Here is a 25,604-nt window from a genome sequence, read left to right as displayed (position 1 = left end):
GTGCTCTGATATAAAGTTTAAAATTTAAAATAAAGAGACCTAATAGTTACAGTTAGGCATGCAGAAGTTCTAGACACCCCAAGAATTCATAGCCTTCAAATTCACTCATATAACCAATGGATTTTTTTTTTAATGTTTATTTGTTTATTTATTTATTTATTTATGGCTGTGTTGGGTCTTCGTTTCTGTGTGTGGGCTTTCTCTAGTTGTGGCAAGCGGGGGCCACTCTTCATCGCAGTGCGCGGGCCTCTCACTATCGCGGCCTCTGTTGTTGTGGAGCACAGGCTCCAGGTGCGCAGGCTCAGTAATTGTGGCTCATGGGCCCAGTCGCTCCACGGCATGTGGGATCTTCCCAGACCAGGGCTCGAAACCGTGTCCCCTGCATTGGCAGGCAGACTCTCAACCACTGCACCACCAGGGAAGCCCCTAACCAATGGATTTTAATGAATGGTACTGTTTATGCCCTCAAGATATTTTACTTAATCTTTTAATATTTTACTAGTTATGTAAAGAAAATGTTACTGTGCAGCTAACTCACAGGTACTGTTTCTGAAAAACTGACCTTGAAAAGAAAAATAATTTATTACTTTCTTATTCTGATTTTTATAATTAGAATTTTTATTAAGTGGTCTTTAGCATTTCGCTAAATGTTTCTGAATATTTTTTCATCATAATGTGTCAGTTTCAGATATGAGAAATACTTTAATACTTATCAGAATAATTCTGTTTCTCTGTTTTTAGATTCCCTTCTTTGATGATGTTGGTGCAGTAACACTGCAGTATTTTGATACCTTATTCCAAAGAGATAACCTTCAGAAATCACAGTTTTTCAAAGGACTGCCAAAGGTTCTGCCAAAACTGCCCAAGGTTTGTTGTTGATCAGTTTGTTATTATATAGTCAGGAGTATAGAATTTAAAATTTACTTTGACTTACTATAATAACCCTTCCAAAAAAAAAAAAATGTAACTTTTGCCAGGGGTATATAAATGACTATAAAAGGCTACAGACTGAAGTCACAAAAGTTTAGTGGACCTTTTGTGTGTGCTCCAAAAATTATTAAATAGGGTAAAAAATTGGAAGGATACCACCTATGCAAGGGCAGCACTTGGACATTAAACATCAGAAGAGAATTCCGTAAACCGTCATTGTGGAAATCACTGCCTCACTAGCAGTTATACTGCTGTATTGATACTAGTCTCTCCAATTCCTTTACTCTCCCTTTCTGGCTTATTAAATCGTGAGGATAATATGGTATAAAAATATTAGTGATTGCTAAAGAAGCCACTGGCTGGAAAACTAGTAATTCCTTTGCAGAAATATCTCCAGTGTTTAATCTATCAGATATTCATTGGTTATGCACTGTTTGTCTAGCCCTTTACTTAGATGCTGTGGAGAATAAATGGGAAACAAAATATTGTCCTTGCTTTCAAGGGCTTTACAGTAAGTGTAGATAGGGTTAACGTGCATGAAACAACAATTAACAATGTGTGGTATGAATCATAAGTAATGAAGAAATTAAGAGGAGAACTGTATTAGTGAAGACTAATTGGGGAAGATTTCCTAAAGGAAGGGTAATCGTATGTCCCTCTTTATCTGTGATGTTCCCAAGTTATGTCTTTTGTCCTGGCATAATTAGCAATAGCACCCTATTTTACTCTCAAAAGTGTCCCAGTTTCAACTATAAATTACATAGTCACCTTACCCAAAGGGATTGAAGATTTTAGACTCTTAACTTCAATGTTAATACTAAAGACCTGATATAAAGATTAGTTTTATGAAAACATTTTTTGCCTTTCAGCGTGTCATTGTGCAGAGAATTTTGCCATGTTTGACTTCAGAATTTGTAAACCCTGACATGGTACCTTTTGTTTTGCCCAATGTTCTACTCATTGCTGAAGAATGTACCAAAGAAGAATATGTCAAGTTAATTCTACCTGAACTTGGCCCTGTTTTTAAACAGCAGGAGCCAATCCAGGTATGTATGTAGATATTTTTTTCCTGTTTATTCAATGGTCTTAGTCAATGATAACTATCATTGAAAAGAAAAGGAAAGGATATTTGACTTTTTAGAAATTGAGGTAAGTATGAGAGACTTTCTTTTCCATTAGTTAGAAGCTATTTTGCATATGTTTGAAGTGAACCATTCCTAAAATTATAATTGAACTTTGCAAATAAATGTCTGTAGCTCTCCACAAGTTACTGTCTCAGAAAACAAATGGTAATGAGATTTTGCACGTGTTATATTGTTCCCATTGCCTTATTGAAAGTTACAGGTTTAGGAAAATATTTATTTTTCTCCTGCACTTTTAAGTATTTCTGTTTTTTTGTTTTGTTATTAAGAGTCTTTAATTTGTAGATGGTTTATGCCAGTTGTTTATTTTATTGCTAATAAATATTTTCACCAGAAGAGGAGAAATGCTTCCAGCACCATGGAAGTAATATGTGTGTGTATATATTGTTAAGGGAAAATTTAATTAGTCTCTGCTATAGACACTATTAAAATATTTATTTGCCAGATTCAAAGTAGACTTGGATTTAAGAGAGCAGTAGGGTCACATACCTGGGTTAGAATCTCGCCTTCTTCATCTCCTTGGACAAGTCATTACTCTCTTAAAGTTTCTATTTTGCTCATTTCTGAAATGTGAAAAGGGTTGTTGAAATTAAATGAAATTTTCTGGCACATGGTAAATATTATTAAGTTTCTGCTACTACATGGCAAGAGCTTATTGGTAAACCATTGATTACCTGATTTAATCGTTTTATGACAGACTGTTTGTGGTCCTTCCATTGAAAGGAGGGGAACAGAAGGAAGTCTGTGGTAGTAAGACAGGAGTTTCCCTGCTTAAGGAAAGGGCAGGTGAGAGAACTGTAGGCTTCGAAGCAGAGTTCTCCAAACATGGTCAAGGTGTCAGGAGGGAAAGGAGTGGAGTCGCATGGTCACTAAGCTATGCATCAGATAAGATCCTAAGGAACCTATCATCTGAGCTCTTATTTGTCTTCATTCTTTGTATTTTTTTTCCCGTAGTAGTAGTAGTAGTAGTAGTAGTAGTAGTAGTAGTAGTAGTAGTAGTAGTAGTAGTAGTAGTAGTAGTCGTCGTCGTCGTCTAGCTAAAAATCCCTTCTGAAAAATTTTAACTGAGCCTTGACAAAACTAAGTATTCTGCATGGATAGAAGGGATAGTTTCTTCCTTATTACTTACATATGTGGTGGCAAACAAATGATCAGGGACAATTGAAAATGTTTCTAGAATTTTTCCCGACAGTCCTTTTCATTTCTGTACCTTTTCTTCTCTTGAACTTTATGGAAGCCCAGTGATGGAATTTACTTCTTTGGGACATCTGACTTTGCTGCCCTCAGGCTTTTATTTTTTTACCCGGTAGCTTTGCAGATAGTTGGTACTTGTGGGTGAGTGATGTATTACTGAAGATATGTGAGAGTTAGGACATTAGTCTTTATTTAAATGTTTAAACTGAGAGCAGATGTTAAATATAGTGCTTCTAGAAACATAAGAGACTTGATTTATATGTTTTTGTCTTCCATGCCTTCAGGCTAGCAACATGGTGAGTGTCAAAATACATAACTTATTCTTTTGAAGCTACTTTAAATTTTGACATGTATAAAGTGTCATAAAGATTCTAGACTTTAATACATTGTTTGCCTTTTCTACACAGATTTTGTTAATTTTCCTCCAAAAAATGGATTTGCTACTAACCAAAACTCCTCCTGATGAGATAAAGAACAGTGTCCTGCCAATGGTTTACAGAGCCCTAGAGGCTCCTTCCATTCAGATCCAGGTATAATATTCAATTTTTTTCCTTTAATGATGATTTTGATTCTTAAAGCAAAAGAAAGAAGTAAAGTACCTCTTAAGTTTGTCATAATTTTTTTAATGTAAAGCTCAATAGTATATATTAATCCATTGAATTGCATGATGTATACTACTACTAGTGTGTTCACTCCTAATTTGAAGAATCAATTGATGAACACCTGTATTAATAAAGTAAAATGATTTGTTGCTTTTACTTATCAGTAATGTACTATTATAGAAGCTTTGATTTGTTGTAGTTTGGATTGCTATATACCTTCTTCCTAAATGAGTAATTAGTATATGAATGAAAATGACGAAGATGTATGTGCCTTTTTCTTATGAAAGCGTTAAGTAGGTACTTCTCATACTCATAATTTTCTTTCATGTTTGGTAACTCAGTCTTCTATTCAGAAATGTTCCTTTTGCATTGAAGTTAATTTGTATAGGAGGTAGGTAGAAAAGCAGATAGTAATTTAGTGTGACCATCCCTAATGCATTTATAGTCATGCTTTTGTGTTACAAAAGTGCTGTTAAAACATCACATACTTTGCCAAACTTTTAGTTCTGTAATTTTGCTACTAAAATTTTGGTTCTATGGGTTATCTGGAAAAAAATTTTTGGATTGCTATTAAAAGTATAATTTAGTTTGAGCTTTTTTTTCTCACTTTGGAAAATAAATACTTATGTTAAGAACATCTCACTGCATAAAAGGTGCCGTATTTAAAAGTTTATGGTCTCTTCACCAGTGCAAAGATTCTAGTAAAGAAAAACAAAGAATTTTACTTTTTTTGTGTGTGTGTGGTACGCGGGCCTCTCACTGTTGTGGCCTCTCCCGTTGCGGAGCACAGGCTCCGGATGCGCAGGCCCAGCGGCCATGGCTCACGGGCCCAGCCACTCCACGGCATGTGGGATCTTCCCGGACTGGGGCATGAACCTGTGTCCCCTGCATCGGCAGGCAGCCTCTCAACCACTGCGCCACCAGTGAAGCCCAGAATTTTACTTTTTATAAGTTATTGACCAAAGCTTTTTTTTTTTTTAAATGCGAACCTAATACCACACATATAAGGTCACTTGTTTGACTCATTTCAGTCCTTATCTAAGTTTTCTTTTATTCCAAGTTGTGAAGTTGATGTTAAAAATTTTCCTTATAACGTCATCTCTTGCTGCCTTTGTCCAAATGACGTGGAATGATTGGGGAAGGTACTTACTATTACTTTTAAGTGCTTTCCAAAGGAATTGTGAATTATAGCTTCTTGAAACGTTCCCACAGTCCTGTGTAGTCAACCTGGTTTTATATTCAGTGAAATTAGGGAGGAGAGGGAGGATCGAGTGATGTGAAAGGTCATTTTTCTTCCTAAGAGGGTTAGTTTGGCCAATAAGTTACCAGCAAGTATTTTATTAAAATAGTTAATACATAATTCAAATTGAGTTGTGCACTTTGCCAAGTTTTAGAAACTAGCTTTTCTGATATCATTCAATATAAGTGTTTAGTCACCAGTCCAATTAACTAGTATCAACATTGCTTGGTACGAGTCTGATAAAGTTAAAGTCTATCTAAGCTTTGGGAGAGAGAGCAAGAGCAAGAAACAAAAATCTTTTCCTCAAGCTTCATGCAAGTTAGAAGGCTAGGAGATAACTTCTGAGATTCATTTTTGGAATGGTATTTTTATTTATTTATTTTTTTTAATTTTTTTTTTTTTTATTTTGGTACGCGGGCCTCTCACTGTTGTGGCCTCTCCTGTTGCGGAGCACAGGCTCCGGACGCGCAGGCTCAGCGGCCATGGCTCACGGGCCCAGCCGTTCCGCGGCATGTGGGATCTTCCCGGACCGGGGCACGAACCCGTGTCCCCTGCATTGGCAGGCGGACTCTCAACCACTGCGCCACCAGGGAAGCCCTGGAATGGTATTTTTAAATTGAAGTTTGATTAGAACTATTTAAGAGGCTAGAGAGAGTTTAGAAAAGCATTTGGAAAAGTAAAAGATGGTTTACAAAAGTTAGGGTCATTAGAGGCATTAATAGAAATGTATATGAGAACCAGTTTTTAAAATTATTTACCTTTAAATAAACGTAGAATATATTTTCATTCTCCCCTCCCCACCACCAGTTACAGAGAAAGTAGAAAATAATAGGCAGAAGTTCCTGAGAATATGCTAATTGGACTTCCTTTTGTTTGTTTTGTTTTTTTCAATCTCCTGTTCTTAGGTTCTTTACTCTGTCTCCTCCTATGGTTCTCCCCTCCTCTAGCTAAGTGATTTAGACATTATTTAAGATTTCCCTCTTTGTAACCTACTGCTGGATTATATGGCATAGTGCATGTGTGCAGTCAATCTCTGTCTCTCTGTCACTCTGATATCAATTAAGCGCTGAACTTCCTTGTTCCCGTCTGGTAACAGGAACACAGTATCTCACTGACTGCTCATCCTTGCTCATTCTCTACCATCTGTGGAAAATAGTCCCTTAAATATAGTTTGTATTTATTATCCTCAAGTTATATCACCTACATAATTTATTATACTTCTGAATAGATATTAATATTAACTCTTTTCTTTCTGTCTGCCTTTTGGAAGTATGGGGATAAGTTAAAGCAAATAAAATACTTGCCAGTATACTGATAACAGATTTTTAGTGGTTGATTCATTTCTATCTGCTAACCATAAATGAATGTCTTTAAGTTTACCAAATATCGTCAATAACTCCTTCCCTGATATACATTTATACCCCCATTTTCTTCAGTAATCTCTTTTTTGCTTTCCTACAAGGATCATTCTGCCTTATAAGGTATCTGAGATTAGGTTCTTCAGCCAGTTAGTTCTCAAGCCATTTCCTGTTCTTTTTTTATCTCATTTAATCCTTCATCATTCCCCCCTTTCTTCTGTTATCCTTGAAGTTCCCAGTTACAGTCATTTACACTATGGCATGGCATTAAGTTAACAAGAACGTTTTAAATAACTTTTCTGTTTCTGTCATTTATATTGGCTTTAGTTTCAGAATTTAGAAATAGTTAAAAATATAAAGGAAATTAAAATCCTCTGTCAGAGATGCCCACAGTTAACATTCCCAGATATATCCTTCCAGTTTTTTTCCCTAAGCCTGTAGACAGATTTAAAAAATGGGATTATATAATAGTATCTTATTGCATTTTATCCTTGATATTGTTAAACAGTCTTGAAAATATATTTCAAAATGTTTGTCTTATATCCATCATATGGATATATATAACAGCTAAGAAATTCCTTATTTAAAGAGGAATAGTTTTACGTGACTTTGTACTTGATTTTCCCTTGTTGTGAAAGATAGCAAAACTTAGATGTTACTTTTTTTTTAGATGTTCCTATTTCTAAAAATAAATGAAGAATTAATTGTGTTATCAGGGAAAGAAACTAGGAATGCGATCAGGGAATTTGGGTATATATGCTAGTTGTATGACCTAGCGTGAATTTGAGCAAGGTCTTCTGAGCCTGTTTCCTCATCTGTAAAATTCAAAATTGATAATAAGTATTTTTCTTTCAAACAGTTGTTGAAAAGGTCAAATGATATACCGTACATAAAAGTTTATTTCAAGCTATGTGACAAATTAGCCATGCAAATGCAAAATGTTTTTTAGTATGTGAGAGAGTCTCTAAGATTGATCCGATTTATTTTCTTAATAGGAACTCTGTCTAAACATCATTCCAACCTTTGCAAATCTTATAGACTACCCATCCATGAAAAATGCCTTGATACCAAGAATTAAAAATGCATGTCTACAAACGGCTTCCCTTGCTGTAAGTAATAGCATATTAATTTTTGTTTTTCTTTCACGCCTCATTGGCTTAAATAATTTTCTTATTGTTTAATAACCCTTTTATAGTTTGTTCATATATTTTGTCATGGCTATAAGTAGACTATATATAGTACTATGAAAGTGAGCAATAGCTGTAGTTTTCCCTGATATATAATTTTACAGTATTCCATCCCTGACATTACTCCCTGTCCCCTAACTTTGAGTGCTTCAGTAGCAAATTTGAGTAATTTTTTTCTTAACCCTTTTCTGCTTTAATCCAGTTTATTTTTTTTCCATCGTTCTTGCAGAAATGTGGTGCTTTTTGTGTTTTTTTACCAACTAATTGTTTTCTGCTTTTCTTAGTTTACTTTAAAAAAAAATAGTTTCATTGATATTATGATCCTGACTAAAAGTATTCTATCTTAACAAATTCTAGCTAAAAAAGTAGGGTGTGAAATATTTATCAAAATAGTCAAGAGAATATAGATATCACAATTGATAGAATTGTGATAAAAGAGCTCCTAAATATCAAGTGTTAGTAACTATATTAAAGATATATTTAGAAATACAAAACTTTATGTAGGACAAATATACTTTTCACATGTTGTTAAAATATTTAGTTTAAGAATGACTCGAACCTGAATTAGAGAAAAATACTGGAAGCCCAGTAAAATTAATCACTTGGTGGGAAAATTTAGTCCTTTTTTTTTTTCGGCGGTACGCGGGCCTCTCACAGTTGTGGCCTCTCCCGCTGCGGAGCAGAGGCTCCGGACACGCAGGCTCAGAGGCCATGGCTCTTGGGCCCAGCCGCTCCGCAGCATGTGGGATCCTCCCGGACCGGGGCACGAACCCGTGTCCCCTGCATCGGCAGGTGGACTCTCAACCACCACGCCCAGGGAAGCCCAAGTCCTTTTTTATAATTCAAATGACCCCAAGGAAATATTCTTGGCAAACAAATGTGTAATAAAGCTTTTCAAATCCTAATTACTTTATTTAAAAAGATATAAAATTAAAGTCATTCCTTACCTTTAACTACCTAGTATCCTGGCAAAGCAATCAAAGATTCTTTCTGAAACAAGTCAGGGAAATTTATAAATATGTGAATTTTCTATATTAATAAAGGACGAGAGCTTTTAAACCTACTTTTATTCTTGAGGATTTAACATATACCTATATGAAGATTATACTCATACTTAAAATATTTTGGTCTAGATTGCAAAGACTTTAAATGACTAATTCAGTTTACCTCTTTTAATAGGTACGTGTAAATTCATTAGTGTGCTTAGGAAAGATTTTGGAATACTTGGATAAGTGGTTTGTACTTGATGATATTCTGCCGTTCTTACAACAAATTCCATCCAAGGAACCTGCAGTCCTCATGGGAATTTTAGGTAGCTGAAAACTTAATGTCATTTGATGCTACTTTGTTTTACAGTTATGCAAGTAAACTTTTCAATCTATAAAACCATTTTGTACTCTTTTCATGTATATAGCATTCAGTAACTGAAGAATGATGGGGTAAATGCCATGATATAACTTTTTCTTCGTGTTAATTTTAGCAAAAGTGGTAGTACTTGACATTTATAAAGGAATAAGATATTTGGGAATCCTGGCTTCACAGGTATCATGATAGCATGTAGTTTTCTCTATAAAATGGTACTAAATAAGAGAGGCAAACAAGACTACTTGAAATGCTGATACCAGTCTTAATAGTAATACCTGATGTTTATTTGGTACCTGATTTGTAAGAGGCACTGTGCTGAGTCTTTTCTCTGCATTACCTTATTTTGTCCTCTTCAAAATCCAATGAGATAGGTACTGTTATTTCTGTTTTACAGTAAGGAAACTGAGGCTCAGAGGGGTGAAGTAAGTTATTCAAGGTTATACAGCTGATAACTGGTAGAGCTGGTTTTTAATTTAGATATGTTTAAGTCTGAACAAATATTTTTCACTGCTAAGTGATGTGCCGATGAAGCATTATTGGCCTTACAGCACATTCTGTTCTATCAGCATAATTATAAATCACTCTGTAAAAAAAACTCTGAAATTGCCTATAAATAGTTAAAGCCCAATCTGAAACTGTTCAGGGTCTGCTGTACTAACAGAGATAGACCTAGCTGTGGAATCACAGAAACATTAACAAGTTACTGAACTTGAAGTTCTTTGTTAGTTTTGAAGAAAAACTATGTTATTCAGCCATGTATCTTTAATACCTACTGTAGTGCCTGATTTATAGAAAGCCCTCAGTAAATATTTGTAGAAATGGTCAGTGAGTAATCTGTTGTGGACCTCTGTAGACATAGAACTTTTGTGATATGGTATGAAACTTTTGAGCTCAAAGAAATTAGTCTTCTTGAGAAGAAGTTTGACATAGTGGAAAGAGCCCTAACCCCAGTCCTGGCTATGCCAGTTCCTGGAGTGACTTTGAAAAGTTTCTTCATCTGTCAAATGAGGATAAATATAATACCATTATAGGAGTTTTGTGAGAATCAGTGAGACCAAGTGAAGGGAAAGTAATGAGCATAGTGCCCTGCAAATAAGCATTTAATGGGCACTCAAAGTTAATCTTTTTTTTTTTTTTTTTTTTTGCGGTACGCGGGCCTCTCTCCCGTTGCGGAGCACAGGCTCCGGACGCGCAGGCTCAGCGGCCATGGCTCAAGGGCCCAGCCGCTCTGTGGCATGTGGGATCTTCCCAAACCGGCGCACGAACCTGTGTCCCCTGCATCGGTAGGCGGACTCTCAACCACTGCGCCACCAGGGAAGCCCCAAAGTTATTCTTTGAGTATGTAAGTGAAGTGTGCATTAACAGCAGAATAACAGGAGATGGTGTGTTCTAAAGCTTTGGATTCTATACAAAACACTTATAACACAAAAGCATTCAGAGAATGAGGAGCAAACGTGCTCAGTTTACCAAATGAAGGCTGTGTGCAATAGGTGTATCAAGCAGGGTCCTGAAAGTTGAGTAAATAGGTAAGACAAGAGGGAAGGACTTGTGTGGAGTTGACTTAAATTATTAAAGTTCATAGATGTTGAGTCTGGTTAAAGAAGTGAATAAAGGTATAGGACCTATACTTAGACACTTTAAATAGATGTCTCAAGTTTGAATGAGATGTCTGAAATATATATTTAGATTTGTTCAGAATAGAGAGACATTCTGTAGCCTTACTGCTGCACTATAAGAACTGTATCTAGTTCTGATAGACTTTTAATTTTATACTATCATTAAATGTGTTCTTAAAACCAAAAGAATACAGGATAAATGTGTCATGGTATGTTAAATCTAAACTGACAGTAAAGCTGAAATCACCCTGATCCATATATAAGAGCATCCTTCTTCTAAGCATTGATAAGGAAAAATTTGTAACTATACTGATTATCAAGAGATTTCATATAGATACACTGTTTTTCTGATTTCTATTGATTTGTGGTACTGAATTATAACATTTGTCTTACTCTTTTCTGTCAGGTATTTACAAATGTACTTTTACTCATAAGAAGTTGGGAATCACCAAAGAGCAGTTGGCTGGAAAAGTATTGCCTCATCTGATTCCCCTGAGTATTGAAAACAATCTTAATCTCAATCAGGTAGGAGTAGTTTTGTGCTTTATTCAGTTTATTCAGCTTACTGTTTTCTTGGCATTGAATGTATAAATATATTACATATAAATTGGTAAAACAAGGAAAAATGTGCCAAAGAGATGAATGAAGAAAGTTTGTGGGTTCAAAGTAAGGAGTATGTGAGTTGGAAGGATGGATTACTGATTGGAGGCCTAATTGGGAGATAGTAAATGAGCAGAATTTTGAAAGATGTGTAGGATTGGGGACTACTTCAAATTTGGGACTGTGAAATTGACATGAACAAAGGGAAAAAAAAATATGTCTGGGCTGTGTATTCATTATTTATTGCTACCTCACAAATCACCACAACTTGCAGGTTTAAAACAACATAAATTTATTATCTCACAGTTTCTGTGGGTCAGCCAAGCCAGGGCATGTGTGCTCTGCTCAGTTTCTCACAATGCTGCAGTCAAAGACTGAGGTCTCATCTGAATGCTCAGCTGGGGGAGGATCTGTTTCTAAGCTCACTCAATGGTCCTTGGCAGGATTAAATTCCTTTCAGACTCTTGAACCGAAGGCCTCACTTTGTTGCTTTCTGTTAGCTGGTTGCCACTGTGAATTCCTTGTTTCATGGGCCCCAACATGGCATCATCTGGTTTCATCAAAACCACAAAGAGTCTGCTAGAAAGATGGAAGTTATAGTCTCTTATAATGTAATCAAGGAAATGCCATCCCGTTACCTTTGCCATATTCTGTTGGTTACAAGCAAGTCACAGGTCCTGCCCATGTTTGAAGGTAGGGGATTACAGAAAGACAGAGTAGCAGAATGAGGAGATAATTGGGACCATTTTAGAGTCTATCTGCCACAGGGAATGAATAATACAGTTTGAGAGATACCTATAGTATAATCAGGGAGTGATGATATTAAGATAAATTGAGACTAGAATAGGTAGACTTTCGTTTTATTTTATTTTGGCCATGCTGTGCAGCTTGCAGGATCTCAGTTCCCCCACCAGGGATTGAACCTGGGCCACGATAGTGAAAGCCCTAGAATAGGCAGACTTTAAATGCTCATCTCGTTTAGGTATTTGAACTTTCAAGATGTGGTAAATGTTTGAGCAAAGGGACTATGTACTCAAAGGTTATTATAGAATTACCTCTGCATACTTCTGTCACCGTAGTTGTCACAGCTATATACTTGTGTGTCTGACTTTCCCAGAAGGCTGGTTGTTATAGCTTATTCTTCATTACATCCCCAGTACTTAGTACAGTGCCAGAAACAAAAATTTTTATTGAATTGAGAGAAAATTTGAGGTATAGAGTAATGACAAGGCATTTTGTTCACCATAAAACTAATGTTTAATGATGTTTAATGGAAAAGATGGGGAAGGGTTACTATTTAACTGAGAGTGTCAGAAATGGATAGGCTGGCAAGGTTTGGAATTAAGGACTAAAAGTGAATTAGAGCAATGAAGGAAGCAGAAAGCTGAGAGTTAAGCAAGAGAGCTTTTGGCATAGGGGAGAGTGCTGAGTGAATGGAGTTTTCAAAATAGAGAAATTTATAAAATTAATCAGATCCAAAATTTCATTTGAAGTGGTAGGGTAAGCCCCTGAAGGTTTGTGTCCTTAGATTTCAGTTTCTGTCTTGATAATTTCTTCATATCTTGGATGGCAGGGTTGAAATTAGGATTGGCAAAAAGGGAGGATGAATATTGGGGAAAAATAGAATGATAACATGCCTAAGATAGTCTTCAACTTTTGGTCATTTCTGTTCTTAGTTCTCATATTTATGATTTAGGGTGTTTTAAAATATTCTCAAATGCTTATTTTAGAATATATAATTACATTTGAAGTGTGTTAGTTTTCTTCAGCTTTATGGTTGTTTTTTGGGGGGGCCTATTTTCATCAGCAGAAATATTTAGATTCATATCATCTTGTATTTTACAATAGTTAGCATGGATGTGGTCTGCTTTCCTATTCATTTCATAGACAGGGTTCCTAATTCAAGACTGCCCTCTTCTGTCAGTTCTGATTTAAAATAATCTAAGTATATTATACATTATGTGAAAAAGATAAAGTAACTTAGGAAAATACATTTTTAGCATTTGATTAAAAAAGAGAAAACACCATGCAGCAATCCAAACACAATCACAACTTGTGTTGGGGGACGGTTCCTATGACCACCCCCAGATTCAGTGATTCACCAGCAGGACTCAGGCCTCAGCCAACTGTTGTGCTCACAGCTATGATTTATTATGGTGAAAGAATATAAAGCAAAATCAGTGAAGGGAGAAGGTTCATGGGGCAAAGTCTGGGGGAAACCAGGCTCAAGCTTCCAGAGTCATCTTTTGGTGGAGTCACACAGAATGTGCTTAATTTCCTGGGTAATGACTTGTGACAGTGTGTCTGAAATATTGCGAGCCAGAGAAGCTCATTGGAGACTCGGTGCCTGGAATTTTTATTGGGGGCTGATCAAGTAGCACCCCCTGCCTGGTACTCAAATTCCAGTTAGACACAGTGAGCCACTATTATCAGTTAATGGTGGGAACCTCCCAAAATCTGAGTTCCTGGACACCAGCCAAGGGCCAACCTTGCAAGCAGGCTTTTCCAAGGATAGCCGTGCAGGCCTACTATGTTAATGCTGCAACAATATAGATGAATCTCACAAACATTATGTTGAGCAAATGAAGCCAGACACAAGAGGATCTACTGAATGATTCCATTTGTATGAAACGCAAAGACGGTTAAAACTACACTGCTAGAAGTCAGAATAGTGTTTTGTCATATGGCGAGGGAGGGTAGGAAATGACTAGAAGGGGGCACGGGGAAGCTTCTGGGGTGCTGCCAATGTTCTGTTCTTTTTCTGGCTACTGGTTAAATTCAGTTTGTGAATTTTTTGAGATGTGCCTTTATATGTATACTTTTCTGTGTATGTTATATTTTGTTAAAAAGTTAAAAAATCTAATCAGCAAAGAGTCAGTCATGGTAAACAGCTAAGGAAACATGCCATTTGTTACTCTTATGATCAGACAGAGGATAAATGGATGATAGAGCATGGTTGAGAGGCAGCATAACATAGTAGAAAAGAGTACAAGCTTTGGAGACAGACTTAGTATGAATTCTAATTCTGCCATATAAGTTATTTAGTATTTCTGAGTAAGTTGCTTTCTCTCTTGCTGAGCCTGAGTTCCCTCATTTATAAAGTAGAAATATTAATAAATTTACTTTGAAGAGTTGTGAGGATTAATAAAATAGTGTATTTATAAGCACCCAGCCCAAAGACGTAGTTGCAAGATTTGGGGAGGGGAAGAAAGCAGTTTCTAGAGTCTTCCTGTAATATGTGGTATTATTAAAATAAATTGTTTATGATGATCCTAAAGTACCATAAGAATTATTTAACTAGGGGCTTCCCTGGTGGTGCAGTGGTTAAGAATCCACCTGCCAATGCAGGGGACACGAGTTTGAGCCCTGGCCCGGGAAGATCCCACATGCCGGGGAGCAGCTAAGCCCGTGAGCCACAACTACTGAGCCTGCGCTCTAGAGCCTGCGAGCCACAACTACCAAAGGCTGCGCACCTAGAGCCTGTGCTCCGCAACAAGAGAAGCCACCACAATGAGAAGACTGCGCACCGCAATGAAGAGTAGCCCCTGCTCACCGCAACTAGAGAAAGCCCGCGTGCAGCAACGAAGACCCAATGCAGCCAAAAACAAACAAACAAATAAATAAATAAATTTAAAAATTATTATGTAAAGTTTAACCAAAGCTTAAACTATGTTTAACTTTAAATTAGATATACTTTATGAATTATAATTATTTGGAAGTTAGATTATGTATATTTAATATTTCTACTAACTTTTTAGAAAACAGGCTTATTTTAGCCAAACGTCATTTTTACAATGATTTGAATAAAGAGTAATTTTTTATGCATTATTAAGCAGATTGTTTTCAGATATGCACAAATTTAGATGGTCATTTTTGGATTAGTCTAGAAAAATCAATATGTAATAACTGCTGGAGTTGAATTTATATAAGACTGCTGAATAATAGCTGTTAGGATATAAAACTTATTGAGAACATGTTTTCTGGAACTTAAAAGTCTCATCAACTATATCACCACCATACAGAGATACTGTAAAAGCTTGCTATGATATATTGAGCTAAAATGTACTATTCTTATGTCATCAGTGCTATGAGTGGGTCATATTCTGATAAAAATAGAGAATATTATGAATGACTTGTTGAATTATTTTATTAGATTACCTTTGTGGCTAACTTGAAACATTATAACCATATCAATTTCTTATTACACCAGTTCAATTCCTTCATTTCCGTCATAAAAGAGATGCTTAATAGATTGGAGTCTGAACATAAGACTAAACTGGAGCAACTTCATATAATGCAAGAACAGCAGAAGTAAGTAGGTTGCATATGAATTGCACATGGTCCAGGAGTGACATCAAAGTTATGTCATGGTTGATTTTCTAGAATACGGACTAGAAAAATTGAAGGATTTCATTTTTTTTTTAACATCTTTATTGGGGTATAATTGCTTTACAATGGTGTGTTAGTTTCTGCTTTATAACAAAGTGAATCAGTTATATATATACATATGTTCCGAAGGATTTCAATTTGACTATATGTAAAGCATATAAAAATTTTCCAACATATTAAGTTGAACTGAGTTTAGAATGTTGTTGAAAATCTGATGTCATTTCTGAATACAGAAGCATAATAGGATGTAACCCTAGCATTTTCTCTACATAAAGAAAATTCTGTTTCTAAGAAAATCTCTTGTCACATTAGTTACTGGCATTGTAAACTCAGGGTGCTGATTGCCAAGAGCACCACTTAAAAATATTTTTCAAATCTGTGAAATCCTGGTGTTTTGATTTCTCCTTCTTTTTTCTCTAACCCCAGAAACAGTTATAGAGAATTCATTCCATATGTAGTACCACAGTGTGTACCTCTTTTTTTGTTTGTTTTTAGGGAGGATTTTCTCAATTATTTGCAAAATACTAGTATTCAAAGGAAGAGGGGAAGGGTAAAAATTATTCAGTGGAAAATGCCAGTTTTTATGATCAAATCTCCACTATACTCTTTGCTCCAGAGGCAAAACATGACTTTAGGATGCCTGTTAAAGTTTAATCCTGAGTCAAAGACATCTGAAAATCAGTAAAATTGGTATCAATCATGAGCCAAGTCCCCCAAAAGAAACTTTTTAGGTTCTGCTCCTGTGTAAGATGAAAGCTTTATGGAAATAAATACACAAGGTGTAGAATGATGTGAAATAGCTCTTTGTATGCACTAAGTATTCTGTGATGTATATATTTATCATGTTTAATGGATTGACTATATTAACTTAGGAACCCTGGAAAATAATCTTTAAAAATTACAACAGAGAGAAATTTTCTATGTATTCTCTTTTTCTCCTTCCTATCTATATCTTACCTGTTTTTCAAGGCATAGATCTTGTCCACATCACTTATTCAGTGATTATAGCATTTATTGTTAGAATCACAGATTCTGAACTTAATCACATTAAGTTCCCATATCATATCTTGTCTCTCAGTGAGCTGTAAACTCTCCTATGGTAAGAACCATGCTTGCCCGGTTTTATGACACTAAGTTCTCCAGTAAATCTCAAATGCTGAGCTTTAAAAAAAAGACATGTGTACAAATGTACATTTTGGGGGCAAGCAGACACTAATAGTAGTAAATAACGAAAGAGATTATGATTCTCCTTAAAGAATGAAGTTGCAGTTTGTTTAGATTGTAGTAAATTCCATGTGGATGAACTATTTTTAGTACAAGTATTTTTAAAACATACATTTCTTTTTATTGCTTTGTCATAACTCTCTCACAGATCTTTGGATATAGGAAATCAAATGAATGCTTCTGAGGAGACAAAAGTTACAAATGTTGGGTCTCAGGTAAGAAGATATTTAGATTATTCTAATTTTTGAAAAAAAATGCTTGATAGTGTGCTCCATTTCGGGGGCCTCTGATCTTTAAGCAGTAAAATCACAATCTTGCACGTCATTCAGCTGGTTCACTTTTGGTATTTCAGCATATTGACAAAGTCTTTAACAACATTGGAGCAGACCTTCTGACTGGTGGTGACTCAGAAAATAAAGAGGATGGGTTACAGAATAAACATAAAAGAGTAAGTGTCTTTACTGTTCTTTTAGTACTCGTATTTATATTATATAACTTCTAAAACCACATATTTTTGTTGGAAAATACTATTTAGCTTAATAAGAAACATTCTTTAATTATCTTTATGAAATTTAAAAGTTATCAGTGGGTCATGCATGACCTGACTCATGTTGAGAATAAACATGCTTAAGATTTTTAACTTTCTTTATTATTCAGTCTCCCATGTTGGTAACATTTCTAGGTTGCCTGACCTCTTTGTCCTTTCTACTGTACTTTGCCGGTCACATCCCTTGATAAATTCTACAGTGTCTCTTCTCTGATTCTGATTTTGAATAACAAACTTTAAAATGATACTTTCCAATCGAAATGTTGGTTAGCATCCGATATAAAAAATATGTCAGTTTTGAATTTCTGCTGAGGGCAGTTTTCTTCTGTTTATTCAACAGATATGAGTACCTGTACGTGTAGAGCCAAGGAACTACTAGACATTGTGGTTTACAAAATTTGTTAATAGGACATACTGCGAGCTTATAGGTTGGCAAAGTTGATACAAGAAAAAGACAGATGTTGAATTTGATGCAGACATTAGCAGTGAAAGAAATTGTTCACGTTAGAAAAAAAGTTGTTTCCTTTTTACTTAGCTTTTTGATGAGTTTCTAAAATATTTTTAGGGTGAGCTAGAATCTCCCAATTTTATAAAATGATATCACCTAGTCATATTCTCATTGTCTGGAAAAAGATGATTCTAATGAATGGTTTTAAAATAATAATTTTATTATTATTTTCATACTGGAAATAGTTTAGCAGGGATCCTGTGAGTTTCTACCTAAAGTTAAATTTTACCGTAATTCAAAGTATAACTTACGCTGTGGCAATCACCAATACAGGAGTAGTTTGTAAACTACTTGGTATTGTCAGACATACCAAAAAGAAATCTTCTGTTTTACAAATGGAATTATGAAAGTTGTCAGTTGATTTTTTTGGTTTTGTTTTGTTTTCAGGCATCACTTACACTTGAAGAAAAACAAAAATTGGCAAAAGAACAGGAGCAGGCACAGAAGTTGAAAAGCCAGCAACCTCTTAAACCCCAGGTGCACACACCTGTTGCTCCAGTCAAGCAGGTCAGAGTTCATTTCTTTTGCATAATTCAAGCATACTACAGTTTTTTTTCCACATCTTTATTGGAGTATAAATGCTTTACAATGTTGTGTTAGTTTCTGCTGTACAACAAAGTGAATCAGCTGTATGTATACATATATTCCCATATCCCCTCCCTCTTGAGCCTCCCTCCCACCCTCCCTATCCCATCCCTCTAGGTTGTCACAAAGCACCGAGCTGATCTCCCTGTGCTATGCAGCAGCTTCCCAGTAGCCATCCATTTTACATTTGGTAGTGTGTATACATCAGTGCTACTCTGTCACTTCATTCCAGCTCCCCCCCTCCCCACAAGTCTGTTCTCTACGTCTGCATCTTTATTCCTGCCCTGGCACTACGTTCATCAGTACCACTTTTTAGAATTCCATATATAAGGCATACTACTCTTAAGGAGTAAGGTAGTATAGAACTTAGTCTACCTACTAGTGTTTTATAAAAATGTATTTCAGAAAATACTTTAATGTGTAATTTCTAAGAAGTATGGGCGTCAAGAATTTTCCAACAACTCCTCAATAGCCTGCCTAATATATAATGTTTTGTAATAGTGCTTGTTACCAACAAAGAGGAAGCTAGATTAATGGGAGGGTTCTTAAAAAATATTAGGTCTATGGTACTAATTCAACGCTGCTCACTTTGAAATGACCAGGAATATTATATTCATGCATTTATGTAGTTTTGAGCAAAAAGTAATTTTCAATTTTTAGCTTTTTTGTTATAGTCATGTTTGTGACTTGATTTAGGAACACTTACCTGTATGTCCTGACCAGTATTTGTTTCCTGCTATGGTCCAGGCAGTGTTCTAGGTGCTGGTGTTAGAGCAGTGATTAAGGTCTCTGCTGATAGAAAGCTTACACTATTGCTGATTGCAGAAATTACTTTATCTTAGAAGCTTTCTTTAAATTATTTTTTTGTTGTTGTTGTTGCCTCTTAATCATTAAATTTCCTCCTCTGGGAAAAATCTTTGTGAGCCAAGAGGCAAAAATAAAGTATTTTGTAGGTACTTAGAATAGAGAAAATAAATTTCCACAAACTTTTGATGAAATTCAAAATACAAAAATAATAGAGTATCCTTGTCTGTAATACAGATCTAATGAGAAAATGCAATTCTGTTTTTTGGTGGAGGTGCAGCGAGGGAGACAACATTTCATTTAATTGGAGTTCAGAGTTGGGTTCCCTATCATCAGATTGATTACAAATGTTCATGCTTAAAAAGCCTTACAAAAATATGTGGCAGGCTGGATTTGGCCTGTGAGCTGTGGTTTGCTGTCTTAGTGTAGACTATTGAGCTTAATTTTAACTGTCCTTTATAATAAAATTTATCAAATGTTTACTAATTTTTAAGTAATTTGGAATTCTTGGAGATAAAGTAATTTCCTCATATTTTTCAGACTAAGGACCTGACAGACACATTGATGGATAATATGTCATCTTTGACCAGTCTTTCTGTTAGTACCCCTAAAATTTCTTCTTCAAGTACCTTCACTTCTGTTCCTTCCACGGGCCTTGGTATGATGTTTTCTACACCAATTGATAATACAAAGAGAAATTTAACAAACGGCCTAAATGCCAACATGGGCTTTCAGACTTGCGGATTCAGTGTGCCAGTTAATACAAACCAGAACTTCTTCAGCAGTCCAGGCGCACCTGGAGTGGCCAAGGTGACACTGGGAACACCTTCCGCTTTGCCAAACTTCAGTGCTGTGAGTGTTCCTCCTGCTGGTACGAAGCTGACTCAGCAGAGACCCACAGATATGTCTGCTCTTAATAATCTCTTTGGCCCTCAGAAACCCAAAGTTAGCATGAACCAGTTATCACAACAGAAACCGAATCAGTGGCTTAATCAGTTTGTGCCTGCTCAAGGGTCTCCAGGTGTGGGCAGTTCGGTAATGGGAGCACAGACGCGCATGATAGGACAGTCTGCCTTCGGTGTGCAGACTAATCCTTTCTTTAACCCGCAGAACTTTGCACAGCCGCCACCTACTATGACCAGTAGCAGTTCAGCTAGCAGTGACTTAAAAGATCTTTTTGGGTGAGGTGTCATGCTCCTGTTTTTGAAGGATCACTTCAGTTTTAATCATGGGTAAGCTGATTTACATCTATATAATTGGCTTGGAGGAAGTACTTCTGTGGGAAAGTAAATGGTCTTGTCTGACAGAAAAAAACCTGTTGTCATGCCAGCATAGTAGTTGTATGGACTCTTTAACAGTTGAGGTTTTTAAAGCCTTGAGGATTTTTTTCCTCTTACCAACTCCTCTTCAGGTTTTTAAAAGACCCAACCCATATCAATCTCAATGAGAAAAAAAGACACCTGAGTATCTTGAATAGCAGAATTTTTAAATCAAATGTTTATTTTGGCTTGTAAATCTTGGTGTTATTTAAAAAATTGAGTTGATGGTAATTGCAAGTTTCATCTGTTAAATACTACATGGTACACAGTCTGCCTTCACAAGTCATTAGTCTTCATTTTTACTATGTGAAAAATCTTGATGCTGTATTGATTTGTTTGCATTTAGTGTGACTGAGTGAGAAAATGATAAGCCTAACGAAAAGGATCGGGTCATTTGCTTTTCCAATCTTATTACTTCTCAGATGAACTAATGTTTAGTGCAAAAGACTGAGCAAATACTGCAGAATTTAACTTAACCTTGATTTCATTGGTTCAAACTAAGGCATTATTAACTATCATAAATGCAAACTAATCATTGTAAATTATATTTTAGCATGGTCTGCCTCAAATAGTAATGTTTTTTTCTGCATTTACTTGGATATGTTTAGAATCACTTTTTTTCCTACTGTATCACAGACAGAAGAGGTAGGTACTGATTTGTACAGATATTTGACAAAGCCCTCTGATGTGCTTTCCCTGACTACTGCCTCCATATTTCATTTTGAATTCAAACTTCTGAGGTTGCAGCACATATGAATTGCATTTTCAAAAGGAGATTTGTAAGAATTAAACTATATTTAATGAGTATACTTTTGAGATTTCTGCTGTATTGTTTCAAATGTAATAAACTTTACTTCTCTAAAAATGAGCACTTGTATCTTCTGGCTACTAAAAGATTAATTTTCAGCTTGATACGTTATGATAACGTCTGACTTCGTCAGTTACTGCATCTGAAGTTTAAATCTTCTCTAGGAATTTCAGGACCCTTTGTTCAAACATTTTTATGTCCATAATTAGCCATTTTTAGGAAAGAAAGAATAAATTCTTCTAACAGGAAACATGCTTTCTTTTTCAAGGCCTTTCTCTGATATTTTTCTTTGATTTGCTGATTAGTCAACCATGGAATCTTATGCTATAGATGTCATTTGTATTTCGTTATATTCCATCATTATGTTATAACTTTAAACTGATCTTTCAGAGAACTATAAATGTATTATAATCGCAGCCATAGAGTTTGTGGTTTTTAATTATCTGAAACCAGCAATCATTTAAAATAAGTCATATGAAGTTTAGTGTGCTGACACTACATTTATTCATTGAAAAAATACGTATACACACACTGAACATACAGTACTTGATTATAAAATGTAAGTTGATAATATTGCTGGCAGCATTCAATAAGAGGGTATGTTAAAAAATAAAAAGTCAGCTTAACATCTGGTTTCTGTATGAGCTGTATTTTGTTACATGGTTTTAGGAGAAGGACTGATAGGAATGCTAAAGAAACTTTTCCAAGAAATGAAAAGCAGTAGGAAGAGCAGATGTTTTTGGCAAATACATTCATACCTGCACCTGATTATTTGTCTCGTTCGTAACACAATATCTATCTTGAGAAAAGTTTACATAAGGAATAAAACTGCTTAACATTGAAGAATTTTTCTTTGTAACAATTCAGTAGTCACAGTTCATTAGGAAATTGCTTTTTATTTTGTAAAATAACTTTGTCAGTGTTGAACTCCTAATTAGAAGGAAAACTTAATAGAACAATTTATATAATTTGAACTTCTAAATATAAAAATAGATTATTTGAAAAAATATGTGATTCTTAGCTAATTTTCACATCTTGAAATTTGTTCATTCATTGAGGTAACGATGCTACATTTTTAGAAGATTTTCTACACTTTTATCTTACTTTCTTGAAGGTATTTTGTTTAAATCATTTCTATCACTCGAACTGTTACCATTGCCTTTTTCTGTTGTGAAACTGCCTCTAAAAAATAGTGCTATTTTTAGGCTTGTATCTCTCTGTGAACAAAATTTTCAAAGTACTAGATAGATCACCTTAAAATTATGGTAGATATTGACGGCATTTTAAGTCCCTTGGGCTTAGAGTAGAAAGTTAATAGGTTAAAAAGCACCTGTAGACAAAAATTACAAGAAAGATTCCCTTTTATTTGAATTGGTTCTTTATTCTCCTAATGCTAAAGTGTGTGATATATTTAGAGGATGCATAAAAAGAAATGGAAATAGACTGTGTACTTGGCTGGGGTTTGTTTGTTTTGTTTTGTTTTTATTTTGGAACGCTTATAACCCTCTTTTCACCTGAATAAGTTAAGGAAATAGGTTTTTGTTATTGTTTTTTAACCTGTAAAATACCTCACATGGTTGCTTTTACATATTAAAGGAAAAGGTATATGTGAAAGTACCTGATAGCAAGCACAGAGTATGCACCAAATAAATTTCGGCTTTGACGAAACTTTCCACATTAAGTTGTGATTTCATGCTTTGTTATTTACTGGTCTTGAAATAATTTTAGAACAAAACAAATCTGTAAGAATTCAAACTGTATAGGATCTTAAGAGATTATTTATGTTGCTGGCTTTCAAGCTATAACTGTGACACTCAGTAAGAAATATATCTTACATTACAAACCCAGTATATGAAATTTATACCTGAAACAAAAGTTTCAGAAAATCTTTGATACATATAGTGTACTCTGTTTTTTTATTATATCCTACTAATTAAAAAAAAAAAACTGGTTACAATCCCTAACAAGACTTCATGATATAGTTTGAGTAAAACTGAAATAATTCAACACCATGCAGATGTAGAAACAGAGGGTCAGAGATTTACATGCCCTAACTCAAGAAAGTTAGAGCCAGGAATAGAAGCTAGATTTTTTTTTTTTTTTCTGATCTGCAATCCCATGCTTTCTACCATTATATCTTTTATTGTATGAATTCTGGAGTTGCTTTTGTCAAAATGGTTTAATATAGTAAGTATTATGTGTTCAGTACTTATTTGATACCATAAATATATTTACATTGGAAAAATTGGCATTGAAGAGGAAGAGGGAGATGATAGAATGGAAATGTTCGTGGTCAAAATCAGCCTCTGGGCTGTTTCTCTGAATTGTGGATGAGATGGTTGGGGGAGCCAGGTTAGCAGTGCTTGCAGTACCCAGACATGTAGTAGAATTAAAGCATATAACCTTGAGGAGGGGGTGGCATAGTGGAAAAAGCCATTTCACCAAAATGGAGCTTGTTAGATATTAGAAACTTCTATCCAAAGCAGCCAAGTTGCTCTAGCCACTCAGAGAGGACTTAACTACCTGGAGTGCAGAACACATACGTAATTTAAAATTTCCTAGTAACCACATTAAAAAATAAAAATGGGGCTTCCTGGTGGCGTAGTGGTTGAGAGTCTGCCTGCCGATGCAGGGGACGCGGGTTCATGCCCCGGTCCGGGAAGATCCCCCATGCCGCGGAGCAGCTGCGCCCGTGAGCCATGGCCGCTGAGTCTGCGCGTCCGGAGCCTGTTGTTCTGCAACGGGAGAGGCCACAACAGTGAGAGGCCCACGTACTGCAAAAAAAAAAAAAAAAAAAAGTAAAAATGGATGAAATTAATTGTAATAATATATTTTATTTAACTTAATAGAGCCAAAATATCTTTTCAACATGAATTGATACAAAATTTAATGATATATTTTACGTTCTTTTTTGTACTTAGTCTTGAGATCCAGTGTATATTTTACACTTAGGACATATCAATTCAGGCTGGTCACATTTTGAGTACTTGATAGCCACGTGTGGCCAGTAGCTCCTGTGTTAGATATGTAGGTATATATGGAAGGTCAGACGCCAAAAGAGTGAACTCTGGCAGTTATCAGTTTACTGTCTCCCAGCTCCAAACCCATCCTTCTCTGCCCTGCTTTGTGATACTCGAGCTGGATCCTGTAAACGCATCTCCCTTGCCAACTTGGCAGAATGTTAGGCTTCGTCGGTAGAGGGTCCTGAAGTGGCACTGCAAAGCAATAGCAGTAAGAAGTCACTTCTGGATTCTGCTTCTCCATTTTTGTTCACTGCAGGAGCCCGGCAGCCCCAGCAGGGGACCCCAGCTGTGCCTCAGTCACACTCCCCCACTTGGGAGCAGCTCCAGTGGGCTGCTTTCGGCCACTCCCTCAAGCAACTGTCTCCCACTCTGGCCCTCTGACAAATGTCTTCACCGCTGGTGGCTGAATGTACCTGTGGAAACCACGCCTTCGCCAAAGAAGGCGCTCAGCTTGAGGGATTGGAGTGGGGAAGAGAGCCTCTCCTAGTCTTTAGTTCCTTAATTTTCTTTTTACTTTCTCCTAGCCTAGAGGTAGTAGCTGCCTTTTTTTTTTTTTGCAACTGCTACTTCTGAACTCCTTAGAGTCCTTTTTTATGCCTTTTAAAGGCATAAAAGGACTAGTAACTTCTACTAGTTGACAATTCATTAAAATTTCCCTGTTCAAATGTCTGGTTTTGTCTCCTAAGCTTACCTTCACTGATAAGACTCCTCAGTCTATTAAGCCATTTAAAAATGGGGCCAATATGAAATAAGTCAGACAAAGACAAATACAAGTATGATTTCACTTTTATGTGGAACCTAAAAGACAAAGGAAAAAAGAAAACAAAACTCACAGAGAACAGATTGGTGGTTATCGGAGGGGAAGTGGATTGGGGTAGTTGGGCAAAATGGGTGAAGGTGGTCAATTGTAATGTGACACACATTAACTAGGCTTATTATTGTAATTATTTTTTAGTGCATACAGTAATTGAATTATTAAGTTTTACACCTGAAACTGATATGTTATAAACCAATTTTACCTCAGTAAAAAATAAAAAGTTGTCCAAAAAAAAAAAAATGGGGCCATAGGATGGATATATGTGCTGCTAACAAAAGCTATAGGGAATTGTATATATGTAGCCTATATTAAAACTTTCCTTTCTAAAAGTTCTTTTGAAATGTGC

General features: G+C 35.8%; 1 protein-coding gene across 3 annotated transcripts in view; it reads left to right on the top strand.

The window, feature by feature from the left end:
- SCYL2 (SCY1 like pseudokinase 2) overlaps nt 1–21,478 on the top strand; it is a 58,411-nt gene extending 36,933 nt beyond the window's left edge. For 2 of the 3 annotated variants that reach the window (XM_060164812.1, XM_060164811.1), the window contains 11 exons: nt 742–867; nt 1,800–1,976; nt 3,674–3,796; nt 7,462–7,575; nt 8,833–8,965; nt 11,041–11,159; nt 15,445–15,545; nt 16,996–17,062; nt 17,200–17,295; nt 18,290–18,409; nt 19,832–21,478. In XM_060164812.1, coding sequence (XP_060020795.1) covers nt 742–867; nt 1,800–1,976; nt 3,674–3,796; nt 7,462–7,575; nt 8,833–8,965; nt 11,041–11,159; nt 15,445–15,545; nt 16,996–17,062; nt 17,200–17,295; nt 18,290–18,409; nt 19,832–20,476 — 1,821 coding nt within the window. In that variant the 3' untranslated portion in view covers nt 20,477–21,478. The remainder of the gene's footprint in view (nt 1–741; nt 868–1,799; nt 1,977–3,673; nt 3,797–7,461; nt 7,576–8,832; nt 8,966–11,040; nt 11,160–15,444; nt 15,546–16,995; nt 17,063–17,199; nt 17,296–18,289; nt 18,410–19,831) is intronic. The other variant, XM_060164813.1, reaches the window with a different exon arrangement.
- The last annotated feature ends 4,126 nt before the right edge of the window (nt 21,479–25,604 follow it).

This window comes from Lagenorhynchus albirostris, chromosome 11 (assembly GCF_949774975.1).
Source record: "Lagenorhynchus albirostris chromosome 11, mLagAlb1.1, whole genome shotgun sequence".
NCBI lineage: Eukaryota > Metazoa > Chordata > Mammalia > Artiodactyla > Delphinidae > Lagenorhynchus > Lagenorhynchus albirostris.
The sequence above is the reverse complement of the archived record's forward strand: the minus strand, read 5'-3'. Positions and strand labels throughout refer to the sequence as shown.